Source organism: Salarias fasciatus, unplaced genomic scaffold (genome assembly GCF_902148845.1).
Source record: "Salarias fasciatus unplaced genomic scaffold, fSalaFa1.1, whole genome shotgun sequence".
NCBI lineage: Eukaryota > Metazoa > Chordata > Actinopteri > Blenniiformes > Blenniidae > Salarias > Salarias fasciatus.
Genome location: NW_021941239.1, coordinates 158782 through 177071, shown reverse-complemented (window position 1 = coordinate 177071; position 18290 = coordinate 158782). Strand labels below are relative to the sequence as shown.

Here is an 18290-nt window from a genome sequence, read left to right as displayed (position 1 = left end):
CAAGAAGTGTGTGTATGTGTGTGTGTGTGTGTGTGTGTGTGTGTTGTGTGTACCTTTGCACATTTGTGCTGGATGAGTGACGGGGATTCCCTGTTTACATTCCCCGGCTCAACATGCCAGTGATTGCAGTGTGGGCCGAGCGCCCAGCAGGCTCCGCATTAAAAATCCTCCTTCCATATGGAGCAGCTCAGAGCGGCGAAGGGATCACATTTCCGTTCCTTTGGTCCGCGGCGTCTTTCGCTTTGGAGTTTTGAGCCGCGGCGCTGTGTGGATGTTTGCAGGTGATGCGTTGCAGTCGATCTTTAAATAGTAGCCTGTGAAGAGCCTCACAGAGGCCTAGTTAGGCATTCATGAAAAATGAAATATATCACAAGTATCCCAGAAGCCCAAATCCCAGATGGCGCAGAGTGGCTGGAGGGTGACGCGGCTATTTTTAGCAGCCAGCGCCGTCCCCGCTCCAGCATGGAGAGCCGGCTGCTTCAGGTGGAACTAATGATATCGTGATAAAATACATAAAGGTTCAAACCCATGAGCAAGATAAAGAAAAAAAAATACAATACTTTAAACATTTTGCTTACATTTGTTAAGTACAGGGAATTTTATCACTTGAATGTTTACATGTGTTCTTACTACTGATCAGATGTATGCAAATCATTTATAAGAGATTAAACTTTGGTTCAAAATCTACACAATGGAATAAGTTACATGTTATAAAGACGTGAAAGTAAATGAGGTCCAGATGGATTGACAGCGTCACTTCAGGGAGACCAGATCTGTCATAAAGAGAAATATCATCCAGAATGGACTCAAATCAGAGACGACCAGGAACAGACTGTGAAAAACCAATGTGTGGCATTTCTTCCTTCAAATATTCACAGTTACTAAAATTATATTTTAATGGATTAAACCGAAAGAAACAAAAGAAATTCGACTTTTCCACAGATGCCTGTGTCAGAAGCTTTGTCATTAATTCTTTCACGTCAGTAAATCACTCCATTCAGATGATTGATTGATAGACTCCTGCAGGCATTCAACACAATCGTGTCATTTTGGGCTGCATTTCTGTTATTTTTCAAAGGGCTGTAAAACCCTTGATGTTCTTTTTGCACGATGATAAAATGAAAAATGCTTTGCATGTTCAGTGAAACAATTAAATTACTGGTGTGCATCTGACAAATCATGGCAGGGTTCGTGTTTTGTCAGTTATCTCTAGTCTCATAGCACATAAATTTAGATGTTTTGATTGTAAAAATGTGGTGTCTACTTTGAAAAATTAGGGGAGAAAAAAATCTGGTATTATGAAATATTCAAACATGTTGGGGTACGGTAGTTTGGATTTTGATGGCACATGAGCAGAAAAAATATAAAGAATTAAAAAAAAAGAAATCTAACTGATTTGTGCATGTCGATCATGCAGCTTGACTTCATGAGATCCATGTAGCGTGAAATGAGGCTGAGTCACGGTGCAGGTGAAACTTGTTCTTCTCACTCGTCAGTGGCGGAGCGTTGCTCACTCCCACAGTGTCAGTCCGTTTCCTGTGGCCCCGTCAAACATCACCACACACCCCTCATATCACATGAGTTAATCTCTCCTTGTTCTGCTGAGGTTTACATTAATTCTGATGAGTAATTTGCTCGGCTCGGCTGTTTATGCCTGGGGTCATGACCCATGTCAGTCAGTGGGTGTTGTGAATGACTGTTTTAAACATGCGAGTGTCTCCTCTCATGTGGTTATTTAAAAAAACTTTTTACTTCTTTAAAGTTGTGTCTTCTGTGTCCATTTTCCCTGCTGCAGGAATAGACAATCTGTATGAGAGAGCGCTCTACATCCGTAAAATCCTCCTCACCATTCCCAGATCCGTTCTCATCGTGATGCGCTACCTCTTCGCCTTCCTCAACCAGTGAGTTTCCAGACACTGACCAGTAAATGCATCCATTATCTCATCGTATAGGCATTCCCTCGGCTTAATAAGACGTAGCCGCTCGCGCCGTCAGCTGTGATCCGTCCAGATGCTTTCCCAGAGGCTCGTTTGTAATTCCTTGTATTCCTGTGTTTTTCTCCATTCTTCATGGCTCCCTCCCCCTGTCCAGCCTGTCCCAGTACAGTGATGAGAACATGATGGATCCCTACAATCTGGCCATATGCTTCGGTCCCACGCTGATGCCCACGCCAGACAGCCAGGACCAGGTCTCCTGCCAGGCGCACGTCAATGAGATCATCAAGACCATCATCATCCATCATGAGACCATCTTCCCCGACGCCAAAGAACTGGACGGACCCATTTATGAGAAGTGCATGGCGGGTGGAGACTACTGGTGAGAAATGCGACAAAATTAACATATCGTGTTGGTCTCATTGTGAAAGTGGCCTTCTTTTTTTTCCTGAAAATGGGGTCGGTCATCGTCACAGTCTCATGTCCAGCTCCAGGCGTTATGCCGAATTCTGCATGGCAGCAATCTGGAACACACTGGATTCAGTGTGACTGACTCCGTCAGGTGCCTGCAAATGTTGGGTGCAGCACATGATGATCGTACCTGGAAGACGACAAGCCAGCTGCGTTTTAAAGGCCTGAAACTGATGCAGCTCAGATGCTTTGGATGGCAGTGAGAAAATGTCTGTTTTCACAAAACCAGCAGTTTCTTTGGAACATTACTACAGTCTTGACGTAAAGCCCATTTTAATGAAAACTTCTGCTACAGTCGTCGAAAAAAACAGCTCAGCTGTTGCATTATGTATGTTTTCACAAACTCACCCTTACAGCACGGCTTTGAGGCTAATGCTAGTCTGCTAGCTGCTTTTTGTTGTGTTGTGTTTTAAAAAATAAAACATTCTCTTTGACATTTTTAGAATTTCCTTTTATGGTTTGGTGGACCGGATTGGAGTCTCTTATGGGCTGGTTTTGGCCCACAGGGCTTATGTTGGACACCCCTGCTGCAGACTGCATAAAAAACTCTCTGAAAGGAGGAAACATCTGCGAAGTTGCTCTGTTAACCTTTTAACATCCAATAAGGGAAAAAAAGTATTGAAAAATACTTTTTTAAACCCAAGTTGAGCTTTTTTAGACAGACACAAATAAAAGACAGACTCTCAAAGCTGAATCTGAGTTCTCATGACTTGTTAAACCTGTCCAGTGTTTTTTTGACCCCAAAACACAATTCTTGAAAATATTTCATTCAAATGGTTTTAAATATATGCCTTCATCAAACCAGATTTTTTTTTTTTCCACAGATGTGACTCTTCTGAAGGTTGGGGCCACGTCTTCCTGTAATCAGTGTTACATGTGGACCAATTCATTCTTTGAATTGACCCAATTTTTTTTTTGCCTCTCGGTTGATTGTGGGCAGTAATTTAAACTCAAACGGCCTTCCAGTCACTGCTGTCTGCAGGTCAGCTCAGACCTGATGCAGAATTAAAAGTGAGTGGGAAACTCCCCACAATGCAGCTGTGCAGATGTTGGTGTAAAACTTAAACAGATGTCGCTGGTTTTCTCGTTCCATTTTATTTTACTGTGAATGGAACAGGCATGCAGCCAAACCTCTTTCATTGCGTTCTCGCTGAAGGTGTGTGTCTGTGTGTGTGTGTGTGTGTGTCTGTGTGTGTGTGTGTGTGTGTGTGTGTGTGTGTGTGTGTGTGTGTGTGTGTGCAGCTGTGACAGTAGTACGTGAGTAAAGTCGATATGAGTGATTACATCCACCAATTAGACGCCTGTGTTTGAGGAGCGAGGCGTGGCGGTTGCGTGTTTCACGTGACGGATCGCCGTTTGGAGGTGAGACAGGCTGGAACGATCGCTTTAACGACCCCAATCAGAGCCGGGGGGAGCAGGAGGAGGTCACCTGGCTGGGCGATTAGCTGAAATGCAGAGGCATGTACTGCAGTCCAGCAGGTCAGATGTGAGGTTCCTCGCCAGCCACACATCTGCAGGCAGAGCTTATCGCTTGTTTCTTCCTGTCTTTATCTGTCTCCGCCTCGCCTTGCTTTGCCCCCGCATCGCCGCCTCGCCTCCTGACAGGGTTTATCCCAGGCTGGAGCTAATCACCGGTCTCAGCACGGCCGTGTCCCTCCAGCCAATCGCGCGAAGCCCCGCGGATCCTGCGTCTCGGGGAGGCGTCCGCAGACGCATTAGCATGGGAGGACACGCTTCGGTCCCGGCAGGGGGCAGGGGTCATCTGGAGATGACATGGTGCCTGGAAAAGAGGCCCACTACAAAAAGAGGATCTCACAGAGTCCTTGCCATGACCGCTGATTGAACTTCCTCTGTGCACCATGAAGTGTGAGGATTTTCTCTGGGGTTATCTGGAGAGGAGGGAGCTCTGGTTGTTCATGATCCTACTTTTGTCATCAGAGATGTTCTAAAACTCGTATTTAGACCTGCGGTGTGAAACATGAAGCCCAATGGACAAAAAACAGACTTTTTTTTTTTTTTTTTTTTTTTTACTAATTTCTAAAGAGTAGTAGACACAACACAACACTGACACCTGAGCTGAGATATCATAGATGCTGCCAAAACAGAAAGCAAACTAGAATTAGCCTCAAAGCCATTTTTTCCAAGGTGAATTCATAAAAACATGCCGGTGGATGGTGTCTTGACCTGCGACCCCTGACTCTTGTAGTGGCTGTGACCCTGACGGTTTACGTCCTGTTGTCCACAGTGAGAGTCCCTACAGCGAGCATGGGGCCCTGGAGGAGGTGGACAACGAGGGAGGGACGGAAACACACACCAGCGAGGATGGTGAGTCACTCTAAATTGCGGTTAGAAATGGTATTTTTGTTTGTTTTTTTCTAAAAAAGTTGTTTTTTTGAACACTATTTTAAATTTTGTAGCACATGTAGGATTTTCCTTCCTTCTTAGGGCTTCATGTTGTGTGGCAGCATCATTTTTAAGATAATTATTAATTGTGTGTGTGTGTGTGTGTGTGTGTGCTTGTGAAGTTAGAAAGCTTTCCTGTCATGTGGCGACCCTGATGATTGTCAACATCTGGCCGATCAAAACAAACATCTGTGCAGGTGAAGAAATAGCAACGTTAAGAATCTAAATTCAAAAAAAGCTCCAGTCTGACTCGGGGTGAAGTTATTGTTTCAGATAAATGTTGAGTTCAGGTTTTATTCAGTATTCTCTCCCTCTTGTGTTTCGGTGCGGCCCCTTAGATATTGGAAACACCTGTAGAGTGAAATATTGCACTCCTCTGTTTGTGCTTCGTTCGTCTGAAGGGTTAAAGTCGGCTCTCCACAGCTCAGGGTGGCTAATCCGCTCTTTCAGCCTGTTAAATGCGCTAACCTTGAAGGGCCAGGGACCGGCGCTCGCTCTGATTGACAGCCATTCATATTCTAATGCGTCTGCTTCACTCCGCGCTCCCATCTCACAAATTCCACGGTGGTCGTCCGGCTGGACTCCTCCAGAGAGAAATCATGTTTCATGACATTCCCAGCAGACCTGGATTCAATTTTCAATTCGACTGAGGTTTTTTTTTTTTTTATCCCCCAATATATTGTGACTATATGGCAGCAACACAAACAGATAATAGTGAGCAGCACTTACCAACAATGCATAAAGGCTAAAGTTATTGCAGAAGACTTCTATGTGTATTACATGTGTCAAAAGATTAAGAAAATTACCCAGGCTGTGTTTTCTCTGTGGTTCATGATATTTCAGTACGCTTGAGAGAAATACGTGGAAACGCATAGAAAGACTCCTGTCTACACATTTAACCGAGTGATCATCCATGTGGGGTTTTGTTTGTGTGAAATAGATCTACTCAAGAGGGGTCAAAATCAAACAGTTCGTCAACTGAGACCAGGAAGAGAAGCAAGGAAATAAAAGAAAAACACAATAAAGTTTGTTCTCTGCTCACTGGTGGGAAATGACCAGACTTAGAAAGAGGGGGAGAAAAAAAACACAACAATGCTCGACCTGCGGTTGAACCAAGTCTTCCTGTCTTACCTTGGTAACAGACTTTTCTGAGCCTGTTTCCATGGTGACAGCGATACCCCCCAATCCCGTCTCCTCCTCACACCCACTGAAAAGTTTTCATGGCCCCACGTCATCGTTCATCATCAGTCTCCGCAGAGTCCGGCTCTCCTCCCGACGTCACTTGTTCTTCACTCCGCCGTCACATTCAACACGTCGTCCTCATGTTTTCCCGCTGTGTGAAACACACACTGCAGCGGCAGTGTGCGCGCGTGTGTGTGTGTGTGTGTGTGTGTGTGTGTAAAGAAGATTGTTTTCCAGAAATCCCTCTCAGACGGGGAGGATGTCCTCTCTGACCGAGTTCCTCCCTGCAGAGTCTTGAACAGCGATCAAGTTATTGTCCGTTATTTTTAAATTTCCATGACTTCATGTGGATCCCAGACAGAAAAAGCAAACCTCTTTTCCTGTTGAGTCACTTTGTAAAATTTCATGCAAACCTCAAAATAGGATACATTTTTAATGACTCTCTCTTGAAAGTTTAGAACTCCGAGTGAAATTTTGCAAGATTTCACCTTTTTGACACTGCATTGACTGGATTTCTGTAAATTTAACATAGATTTACATTGAAAAAAAAAAAGATCTGTAGTAACTGAATGTGTCTCCCTCTTTTACCAACATAACTTCAGCTTTTCATATCTGGCAGGTTTTGATGGGTTTTTCATTTTAGGGTTAGGGTTGACATCCCAATGCAGAGGTGTCAAACATAAGGCTCGTGGGCCAAAACTGGCCCGCAAGAGGCTTCAATCTGGCCCATGAAACCAATGATTTTTCTTCTTTTCTTTTTTTTTTTTTTTTAACAAAGCTCTTTGGTGGTAGTGAATACAACACAACACTGAAACCTGAGCTGAGGTATTGGTGATGCTGCCAGGAAACATAGCTAACTAGTGTTAGCCTCGAAGTCATGCAGTCAGGGTGAGTTTGTCAAGACCTGCATCATACAACAGCTGTAGAAATTTAGGACATTCCAATAATTTTGCACTCAAAGGTATCTTTAAAATTTGCCTCATGTTGAGATTGTAGTCATTTTTATTCATAATTGTTTAGTTTTAGACATTTTTATCACATGTGCTCGAGCACATTTTAGTTCAGGGGCCACATGTAGCCGAATTTAATCCAGAGTGAGCCCGACCGCTGAAACAGTGGCAATCCATAAGACCGGATTGCAGCTTTCAGCGGACCAGGTTTGGCCCACAGGCCTTATATTTGACACCCCTGGTTTACTTTATGTACGAGCCTCAGCTGATTCTGTCCTTCAGTGGCTGTGTGCTGCTGCTACATGATGCTACTCATTATCATGGGACGACTGCAGGAGGGGCTGACACACACACACACACACACACACACACACACACACACACACGGCGGTGTCAGAGACCGCTTGTCACGCCGGAAGATTAACTGTCTGTTTTTAGAGTGGCACTTCTCGCGCACCGTCGATACATTGACGTCCTATCTGCTGGTAAACTCACCCTCAAGGTCAGAGGTGAACCAACAGCGCATTGATTATATCTCGCTTTACAAACGTACATCAGGATGTCCTTGTTGTCAAGTGCCCCGGCACGCACGCTGCTCATATTGGATTGCACGTGTTCAGAGGAAGTGTATTGGACTGAGCGGAGAGCGGCGTTCTCTCGAGCACTGCAGATTCACACTTGTGTTTTACTGAGCTCAAAGGAGAACAGAGGAGAAAATTGTGTGTTTAACTTCTTTTGTGGTATTGATCCCCACCGTAGCTTACACTCGGCTTCTGCTCTCCGATTTCTGTGTGTGAACATCGATGCAGAGCTACATCCGCAGCAACTGCGCTCCACTGGTTTGTGTAAGGCATCTGACAGTTGGTATCTTTTACACCACAGGCCCGCGGCTCTCACGGTTCAGCGTTTCTTTAACTCCGGCCTCAGCGTGGGGCGGTGAGCGGGTGTTTATGCATGTGTGTGTGCGCGACCTCGGGTGGTTGCCTCTGAAGCAATTTTCAGTTCTAATTGTACATCGGGACAGAGAGGATCCTTTTACCACACTGAGATTTGCGTTTACGGCCTGCTGCTCGCCGCCGCGGGGGCGTCGCTGCGGCGCTAAGCGGGCGTGCGCCCTGGATAAACATTTGGAGATCAGGGGAAGATGAATGGCCGGGTGGACGGTCGTGCAGAGGTGAATGAAAGTGAGGATGAAAGAGGAGAAATCCTGATCGGGCTGCCGTCAACTTTATTAACGGCCCCGTCCGCCGCAGCGCAGCCCAATTAATTCAAACGGTAAATTCCAGCTTGTCACATTTCATTTGAATCGCATCACATCCGACCCGTCAGTCCTGACAACCAAGTGATGCAAGAACAGTTGGAAATTTAAACCCATGTAAAGGAAAAAAAGAAATAAAATGCATAAACTTGAAGAAGAAACCTGCACTCTACCTTCATTTCTTATCTGCAAACTACTGTTGGTCTCCTGTTTAAGATGTATCATGATGGATACTCATAGCCAAGATAGGTGTGTGTGTATGTGTGTGTTCATATATAGAGACAGAGCCTTTGTTAAGGTGAGGCAGTGTCTGCCCAGGGACCCCCTGTCTGACTTGAAGTGAGAAAGTGTGTTGGAAGGAGGGCAAAGGTAGGAGCGAGGGAGGAATAAAGAAGCTATTTATAGCCCTGTGCTGCTGTAGCGCATGCATATTAGCTTGGATACGTGCACCTTTTGAGAAGTAGTGGCTGTTGTTGAATCCACAGATGTTGCTTTTCTTTTAGATTGTTGCTCCACAACAAAAACAGAAAACAATATAACAGAAAATACATATTACTTGTATTAAATATGAAATTAAGATGTGTGTTTATGGACCCTGTTGGTGAGTTACTGACGATTTATCAGCGGAGTATAATGATCCATGCAGTGATCGACATGCCCCTGAGCCATATGGATCTCCTCTGAAAAGCTTCCATAAATACCCTGCTAAAGCTCCCGGGGGCCTGCTGCGGCCCTGCTCTGCTCCTGTGGAGCCGCACCGCGATTGACCACAACTGAAATAACCAGTTGGCTCGGCGCACGTGCAGTCACGTGCGCAGACATCCCACCGCTGGACCGTCCCGAATCGTGGCCGACAGGCGGGGAAGAATTTGATTCCAGGGGACGTTCGGAGCAGCCATTAAAAATTTGTGGTGTCTGTGATAATCGGCGTCTCGGCTTGACGTCGCGGCCGCGCGTTACATACCTGACCTGACCCCGTCTGACCCCGGCTAATCCTCTTTCTGTTGACAGAGGGCGAGCCCATTGAAGCGATTGCCAAGTTCGACTACGTGGGGCGCTCCTCTCGAGAGCTGTCCTTCAAGAAGGGCGCCTCCCTGCTGCTGTACCAGCGAGCGTCCGAGGACTGGTGGGAGGGGCGGCACAACGGCATCGACGGCCTGGTGCCACACCAGTACATCGTCGTCCAGGACATGTGAGTACTTCCTGTGTGTACGGTTGGTTTGGATTACTCTTTTCATAAAAGTTCACAGTGAATAATAATGAACGTATATCTCAATCAGTTCATCACATATGTATAATAAAGCGCACAATAAGGGTGTCATTACAGCCTAATCCTGTTTTATGCATGTTGAATTTGTTGATATGTTTGTGTTTTGTTTGTTTTATAAGCAAAAAGAGGCTGCATACAGCATGGAGTGTTCTCACACATAGAAGCAGTAACAGTAGCATTTTCTTTGTTTAAAATACACTCTTGATAGTTTTACCAACTGGTTAATCAAGCCTAGCACACGGGCCAGAGCAGGGGTGTCAAACATGAGGCCCGTGGGCCAAAACTGGTCTGCATTAGGCTCCAGTCCGGCCCAGGAAGCCACCAAGCAGATTCTGAAAATTTCAAAGAAAGCATTGGATTTTGAGCACAGCTTTTGTAATGATGGTGGACAGAACACAAACATGAGAACTGAGCTGAGATATCACTTATGCTGCTATGAAAGCTAGCAGACTAGCGTTAGCCTCAAAGCCCTGCTGTCAGCTGCAGTTTTTAAAAAATGTCATCTTGCATTGCATTGTATTTTGCATCATTAAAATTGACTTTATGTTGATATTGCAGTATTTTGTGTACTAATTGTTTAGATTTGGAAAAATATAGACTTTTTTTGAAACACAGTTTGTGCCACAACAAAGAAACACTTCAAAGTTTAAATATATAGGTTGTTATGGCATGATTGCACCTTTCTGGCTCGAGATGAAATGACCCTGTATATGTTGCCCCTGAACTAGGATGAGTTTAACACGCCTCGACTAGAAACCAGTTATTATTTTCATTCCCAGCCACAGTGGTGTTGAGTATTTTGAAGGTCGCGATCCTCCTGCAACATCCTACGGATGATCTTGCTGTCGAACGTTCTCTGGAGCTCAGTAGCGCAGGATAATATCTCTTCCAGTTCATTCATTGTCACCAGCGCCTCAGAAAGTCACTCTGTTTGAATGCATGAAAAACAGCTGATTTATCTGTAACAGTATAAACATGCTTGTAGCAATTCAGGTCACTCCACAGTCTCTTTATAGTGATTTAGGTAACTAACATGGCACTTTTACTTAAATGGCATAATTACAAAAAATCATCAACACTTTGAGTACTTTCTACTTCCTCAGTTAATAGTTTTACTCAGGCTGTTAACCTGCTGCTCGCCCTGTTCAGAGCCTGGGAGACGGTATCCGTGGGACGATGCTCCTGTGGGTTGAACAACATGCTTGTCCTTGTTGACTTTGCTCGAAGAGAGCGAGCCATCACTCCACAGAGAAAACGCCCAGCCCCATCTGTCTCTGCCCGCCGCTGTCGTCGCCGCTCAGCCGTGGAGCGCTCTCCATCTCCGGGGTCTTTAAGCAGCCCTCATGTCGCCGTCCCGCGCCCTCCTGCACTAACAAGCACGCGCCCCGTCACGGCGACTGCAGGTGCCTAATGGACTGCAGCCGCCGTCTCGTTGCCACTGGAAAAGAGGAGCCGGCTGACAAAATGCCTATTTAGGAGGGCTTCCTGTTCCCGGCTCCTCTCGTCTTTCTCCCCGCCGCCGTCCCTTCAGCGGGCCTTTATCAATAATTCACCAGGAGGGCCGCTGCTGATGGGACGTCTCCTTAGTTAATGAAAGAGCGGGGGAATTTACAGCTGTACAGGTTGTTCCCTGAGTGTGGCAACATGCAGCTCGTCACTTCAACAGAGCAGGCTGCGGAGCGCGGGAGCACAGAGGCTCGTGATCTTCACTCGTCCTATAAAACATCCCAAAATAAAGCCTTTCTGAGAGACCACTTCAGCGCAGGACGTTTCCTCTCTAGACTCCGCAGTCGGAGCGTTCGTGCCGCCTTCCGTCAGGAATTTATGTTTACTGCCGCGCCTGCTTTCCGTCCCTGCTCTCTCTCTCTCTGTCCGTGTGCGCTCATGTGGATACGTTCAGTAAGTGGCCGTGCTTCAGCAGGACGGTTCCGAAGCTCCGGTTACCGCCACCTGACAGGCACCAACTGTACCCTGTATCCAGTCACATGCCGCCATGATACCCGTACAGCTGGCTGCGCTGTGAGCGTGTGTGCGCGTCGCCGGCGCGGTACATCAGCAGCATACTGAGCGGCTCTGGACTGTGAGTCATCCGACTGCCGGGACCCCGGGGGAGCGAGGCGGCCATGCTGACTCGCAGGGAAACTGATATCAAACACTGATACTGGAGAATAGTGTAAAATATGAAAGACTGACTGATTTGCTGATTTCTCCTTTTTTTTCTTTTCTTTTTTTTTTTGGATTTCCTTTTTTGGGTTCGTGTGGCGCTTCCTCGCTTATTCTGTCCACATCTCAATGTCACTCTGTCTCTGTGTCCCAGAGATGACAACTTCTCAGACACTCTGAGTCAGAAGGCCGACAGCGAGGCCAGCAGCGGCCATGCTGGGGAGGAGAAATGCTCCGGAAAAGACATCAGCTCGCCCACTGACGCCAGGATCTCTGAGGCCTACATCTCCAGGTAGGCGTTTCCACCATTGTTGAATCCCAATCAGAGACACACTGAAGCAGCGATACAGTCATTGCTGTGCACGACTTCCTGTCCAGATTCTCCTGGACATAGAAGTTTTAGAGCTGACAGTCACTGTAATAGCAATCCAGCTTCGTCCGTCCACATGAACGTCCATATACTTGTTTTGTCTGTTCAGTAAATGGAGGACAGTGCAGCACAGTAGCTTCAGGATGTTGAATTCGCACCTCTTTCAGCTCCATGGTCAGTAGAGAGCTGAACTCCAGCCGATCGGTGTCGTCCTCTGAGCTCAGCCTGTTCAAGACACAAAGCATGAGGATTAAATAACTGTTGTAGTCATTCACATGGAGGGTTGGCACACAACCGAGAGGACACACACACACACACACACACACACATATAAACACACCCAATCGCACCCCAGTGTGTTTGGCAGTGTCTGCTGGTTGCTTGCCAGTGTTTTGTCTCCTGCTCCCGACTTCAGCCGCTCATCTCTGGCGCTGGAATCGGCGACCTTGAAACGTCTGCGGCCGCTTTCTTGCCAAGCACATGAGTGAGCGCTGTTTTATTTAGAGCCGCGCTGTTACTCCCTCCACCTCGGTGTTGAAATGTTGATGAATCATGCTCGAGGAAACGTTTGGTGTGCAGATGAACCCATCTGAAAGAATCATCCTCATAAACCTTCTTGCGGCTTCCACGGTGATGTTTCTGTCTTTTCCCAGGTGATCCCCACCTCCTATCTCTAACCCCCCCCCCCCCCCCCCCCCCCCCCTCACTTTCTGCTCTTCCATTCAGACAGTCTTCACAAGTGCTGAATCATTTATATCCTGGGCTTTATTTAGATATTTTGTTTCTCTGCTGGTGTCCTCAATCAAGACCACACTCAGCTGAAGGACCTTGAGGAGAGTTTGGCGATGCGATCATACCGACGCTGTCGTGTTTCTCTGTGAGGAAACGCGCTGACCCTGCTGCCACAGCTGTCTTTGTTTTCTAGCCTGACGAGGCGGTGACTTGCCGGATGCCCTGTGATTTATGTTGCATTATTAGCTGAATCCGTGACAAGCGGAGGGTGAGCTGTCACTTGCAGTAGTGTTGTAGTACACTCTGTCCCAGTGGGACTTCTGCCTTGTGAATGCAGACTGCTCCACCTGCAGGTCAGCAGTGGTTCCTGCACTTGTTTACTTTTCAGGATTTCTCACTGCAGTGAAAATATATATTTATATTCTCACAGAATTCTGCACCACTCCACCTCTGTCTCCTTATTTCTAAATGTCTGAGGTTTCATCAGTAAACACAACAGCAGTAGGGAAGGTTTTTCTGCGCACGGTAATCCATGTTTCCTGTTATGTTTTTTGCAGGAAATGCTGGTTTGGTTTGGTTTGGGAGCCTTATGTAATCAGAGTTGTGTTTGGATTGACCTGAGACTCTCTGATGAAGCAGATCAGTCATTTTTGTTTGATGGAATGATTTGACAGGGGAGATACGTCAGTGTGTGTGTGTGTGTGTGTGTGTGTGTGTGTGTGTTGACTCGGTCAGGAGATCTGGAATAATACTTTCCGGTACCCTCGCAGCCCTTCATATCCGTGCTCATTATTGCTTTTTGTTTAGCCGCGTGATGAAGCTGCTTGCAAACCTTAATGATAATGGCTCGGAGAACATTCATTAGGCCGACGTGAACCCTCCAATTGAAGCCATTTGTCTTTGAAAAGTGATTAAAGGATGAGCAATATACTTCCTCTGCAGAGAAACAGCAATACACACACAAAAAAAACTTAATTATAGTGCTTGATGTGGCGTATATCAGCTCCCGCACGTTATTGATTTAATATTTCATGTTGTCATCACTTCAGAGTAAACCAAATGAGAAAAGTGACAGCCTCATGATAATGTTAGTTGTTTTATTTATGAATGTTTTTAACTCTCTGGTGTTTTGTAGATATTCGGCAGTATTATTGACAAAGAAACAGGCAGAGAAGCAAAGAGCAGGACACGGGAGGAAATCAAAATTCACTAGATTGAATTTTGAGGAGGATGTGCAGCTCAGCCGGCCTTTCCAGGAGGAGTAGAGTACGGCACAGTGTAGAACGGGGGGTGAGAAACTTTGATCGCTGAGATGGGCAAATATTTTTTTTCTACCTTTTCAACCAGAGGGCCGAATTTCTTCAGTGTGCATCAGATCAGCTGCATGAGGCATGCCGTGTGTTTGTGTGTGTGTGTGGTGTATCCCGGTGCAGGTTCAGGCCGAGGACAGCCCTGCTGAACCAGCTGCAGCTTCTCAGGAAGCCTGCGATGGAAGCCGTTCCTCCCTCCTCTGGCGGGGGGCCAGACTCCTCCGCCTCTGCCTTCGGAAAGAGTCACTTCGGTTCGGGGGAATTCACTGCGGGCTCGGTCTAATCCACTCTGCTATCAGATGTTTTGAATTAGAGCATTACACAAATTCAGCTATCAAAAGGGGATGAATCATTAAATTAATTGCATTAGATTCAAATCCGGGCTGTTTCTGAGTTTTTGAAGAGCTTCATCAGAAAGAAGTTTGGTTTTGGCTCTGATTTGGGTTCCGAGATGCATTTGATGTTCTTTCACATCATTTTGTTGTGTCCTGCGCATTGACAATAAATCTTTCCCTTCTTCTTCTTCTTCTGCTGCAGTGCTGCCAGTTAATGTGTAACTTCATTGTCTTCCCAGCAGGCATCGGAAGCGGTCGGACCCTCCGTCCCGGCGGCCCCCCGCCCGCCCCAGCGACGTCCACTGCATGGTGCACACCTCCCAGCAGAGCCACGGCGGGACCCCGGAGATGGGCTCGCCCGTCCTGGGCCACTTCAGCCCGCGGGACATGCTGCGGAGCCGCAACCACATGCCCATGGACAGCCCCGAGCGGCGGCGGCGCGCCGGCCACGGCAGCCTCACCAACATCAGCCGGCACGAGTCGCTGAAGAAGATGGAGAGCCCCCCGATCCGGCGCTCCACCTCCTCGGGCCAGTACACGGGCTTCACCGACGCCCACCACCACCACCACCACGGCGGCAAGGCGCTGGACCCGGAGACCATCGCACAGGTCAGCGCGGGACGAGCGGCGACGCGACCGCAGCTCCCTCCGCCATCAAAGCCCTGCCCCGCCCTGTAAAAACATAGTCAGTCCCTGTCTTCTGCTTCCTCTGGCTGCAACTGTGTCCGTGTGCTAAATACACGCTAGAGACGAGCTTCACGGGCAGACAGCAGGGAGCACAGGTCCAAACCGGGACTCTTTACTCTTCCTCGACTGCAACCGCAGCTAGAAACCGGCACAAAACGTATATTACTGCTTTCAAGCCGACTCCAATTTTTGAAAAATGCGCCTGTCAGAAAGCAGAGGTCACAGAGAGCACGCTCCACTGTGCCGAGATGTCTGTCTGCCTCCTGGAGACGTGCTCAGATGAACACTCCTGCTCATCTCTGCATCTCCGCTGCTGTCCTGAAGCATGCAGAGGGACGAGGGCCGGCGAAGAGCAGCACCCTCCACCGTCCTTCTGCATGTGCAATGCATGCTGGGTGTCTTCTTGGGAAAAGCCCGTCTCGGTGAAGTTTTTGTTAACTTTTCACTTCTCGTCTTGTCGGTGTTAAATCGTGATCTTGTCGTTTGCGCTCTTCTCTCTTTTATGGATCACTCGGCACTTTTCTCAACAGATTTAAGACCCGGTGGTTTTATGTTGCCGTGCATTTCTGTCCTGATGCAGCCACAGCAGCATTTTTCAGACTCTTATATAATAATGTAGGATTTAGTCTTTTTTGGAACCAAGGTAGTGGACATAAAGCTTTTTTTGTTGCCTTCTGTGCTGATTTCGATTTTTCGGTCAGATGCTGAATGTTTCTGGGAGCTGGTGCTTTCTTTCTTTAGCTTATACAGTCATACTTCCGTTTTCTCATTTTGGGATTCTTCCTTAAATTCCTGGAACCTACAGATTATTTCAGGATATTTCAAGATATTAAAGGAATTCAGAATAATGTTTTTTTCTGTTTTGAGAAAGTTTTCTTGCATGAAATTTGTTAAAAAAAATCTTTACATCATACATTAATCACTGCATGCTACATTATGTATTTGCAGCAAATGACCCAAAATTTTCTCACCTAACTGTAAAATTGAGACTAAGTTTTTACCAGTCAGTTATTGTTGAATTAATGATAAAAGTTGCGGGTTGTTGTTGTTATTCCTGTTGTCTGGGGTCAAAGTGCATGGCGGCTGCCTGTGTTTTGTGCTTTCGTTGCAGCATGTGTGGAAACGCTGCATGTGCCCCCCCCCCCCCCCCCCTCCAGCGGCCCCTCCCCTCTGATACAGGCTGTTGTTTGTCTCCTGCAGGACATAGAGGAAACGATGAACACTGCTCTGAACGAGCTGCGTGAGCTGGAGCGGCAGAGCTCGGCCAAGCACGCCCCCGACGTGGTGCTGGACACCCTGGAGCAGCGGCAGCCGTCCAGCGGCCCCACGCCGGCCAGCTCCAGCGAGTCCCTCAGCCCCATCCACGGCGTCATGCTGAGGCCCACCGCCAACGCCGAGCCGCCCATCCGCCGCAGCACCAGCGCCTCCAGCGACACCATGAGCACCTTCAAGCCCGTGGTGGCGCCGCGCATGGGGGTGCAGCTCAAGCCCCCGGCGCTGAGGCCCAAGCCCATGGTCCTCCCCAAGTCCAGCCAGGCCCCACAGCCCCCTCCCACGTCTCCTCAGGACCCTCTGGACAAGTCCTGCACCATGTAACCTCCTTTTTCTTCATAGATGAACTAATAATTTTATTTTTTCTGGTCTGCTGATGAAGTAGCGGCTTTTACTGTGAAAGGGAGATCTTTTTTGTTTTTTTTAATCCCCTCATGAGATAAAAGTTATTCAGGAAGAAGGGGGGGGGGAACATGGAGCTCCTCGGGGTAAAAGGACGTCAGCATGCCGCTCCGCCACGTCTCCCCGTGTCAGATACTTCCAGGACCTCGTCCACCCTGTGACCCCTCGCCTTCTGAGATGTGCTGAGATGGAGAAGATCTTAAAGGATTCAACAGGACACAGCAGCCAGCACGGCGGGGACGGGGGTCACGGTGGGGTCACGGAGGGGCGTCTATAAAGAAAACTTAGGAATTCCAGTGTAGTCCGATTTGTCGGCCAGACAAATCCATAGTTGTAATATGGTTAGGTTTCTATCTAACGTAGCTTTTCAGATGGATTCAAACAACAAATCACAAAGGCTTCCTTCGAGGTTTTAGGAAATGTAAACGTTAGTTTAGTTTACAGACTTTAATGAACTGTGTAACTCTGAACAAAATCCGGTGCATGCAGCTCTCTGTTTACCACTGAATCAGAGCTCCATGAGTCCAACTGCCGTGATTACAGTGGGAACGCCGACAACAGGTTGTTTTTTTATTATTATTATTATTATTACTAGCGTTTTTCTAGAACGGCCCGTGGAAGTGTCGTGAAGCAGTTTCAATAGCCTTACCGAGTGTGTGGTGTGACTGATTTGAACGATTCAGTTCTTTAAAAGGTGCTGTGACTAGCTGGGCAAAAAAAAACAAAAAAAAAAAGAAGTTTGGACTGAAAGAAGGGCCCGTAACAACTTATTTATTAGCGGCACTCTGTTAATCAGTTAACAGTACTGGCAGCAGTTAGCTTAGCTTTTCTTTTTTTTTCTTTTTTTCCACTGGCATGTAAACTGCAGCTTGTTTTGGGAAGACGTTCCACCCGCTGTGTGATCGCCGCTCTGCTGGATTCAATCAATCCGTTTTTTGTTTTTTTTCTCCCCCCGATATTGCCTGAACAAGTGATGATTGGATAGAACCACTACTACTTCAATAACTTTGAATGCATCCATCAATATGTTGTGATGTGGGAGGGGGAATATTGCCTTTGTTTTTCTTTTTTTTTCTTTTTTTTTTTTGCATTTGTATAACTTTCTAATGAGAAGCTGAAATGACAAACACGTGTTGATATACAGTGTGGACCACATGCCATAGTTTTCTTTCCTGCCTTGTTTGGCTTTATCTGCCCAAAGACGTGAGTTTGTTAAGTTATAGCATGGATGTTGATACTTCCTGATAATCGATCTGTACAGACTCAAGGCGGCGCCCTGTAGGAGTGCCGCCGGTAGCCATGGACCTAATGACTGTTAGTGTAAAGGCCTCCGAACCCGCTCACCCTTTGCTTCGTGTGCTTCTCGTTGTGAAGATCTCCTAAAATAGAAGCTTTCCTTCCAGTTATGCAGTTTTTATCACCAGGCGAGGATGACAGAAACCGGATGGTGTTTGAGGCTCGACTGGCGACGTGAGCCAGTAAGAGGCAGTTAGTGACTTTCTCAGTAATAATTTCAAAATGCAATAGCCTCATTGCTGTGTTTCCCTCTGA

General features: G+C 47.0%; 1 protein-coding gene across 1 annotated transcript in view; it reads left to right on the top strand.

Annotated features, from left to right (window-relative positions):
- The window catches only part of LOC115384442 (SLIT-ROBO Rho GTPase-activating protein 1-like), a 47692-nt gene extending 30724 nt beyond the window's left edge, over positions 1-16968 (top strand). Inside the window, 7 exon segments of the mRNA XM_030086717.1 lie at positions 1796-1901; positions 2092-2316; positions 4651-4730; positions 9210-9390; positions 11786-11923; positions 14621-14987; positions 16266-16968. Coding sequence (XP_029942577.1) covers positions 1796-1901; positions 2092-2316; positions 4651-4730; positions 9210-9390; positions 11786-11923; positions 14621-14987; positions 16266-16661 — 1493 coding nt within the window. The 3' untranslated portion in view covers positions 16662-16968.
- Positions 16969-18290: the final 1322 nt, after the last annotated feature.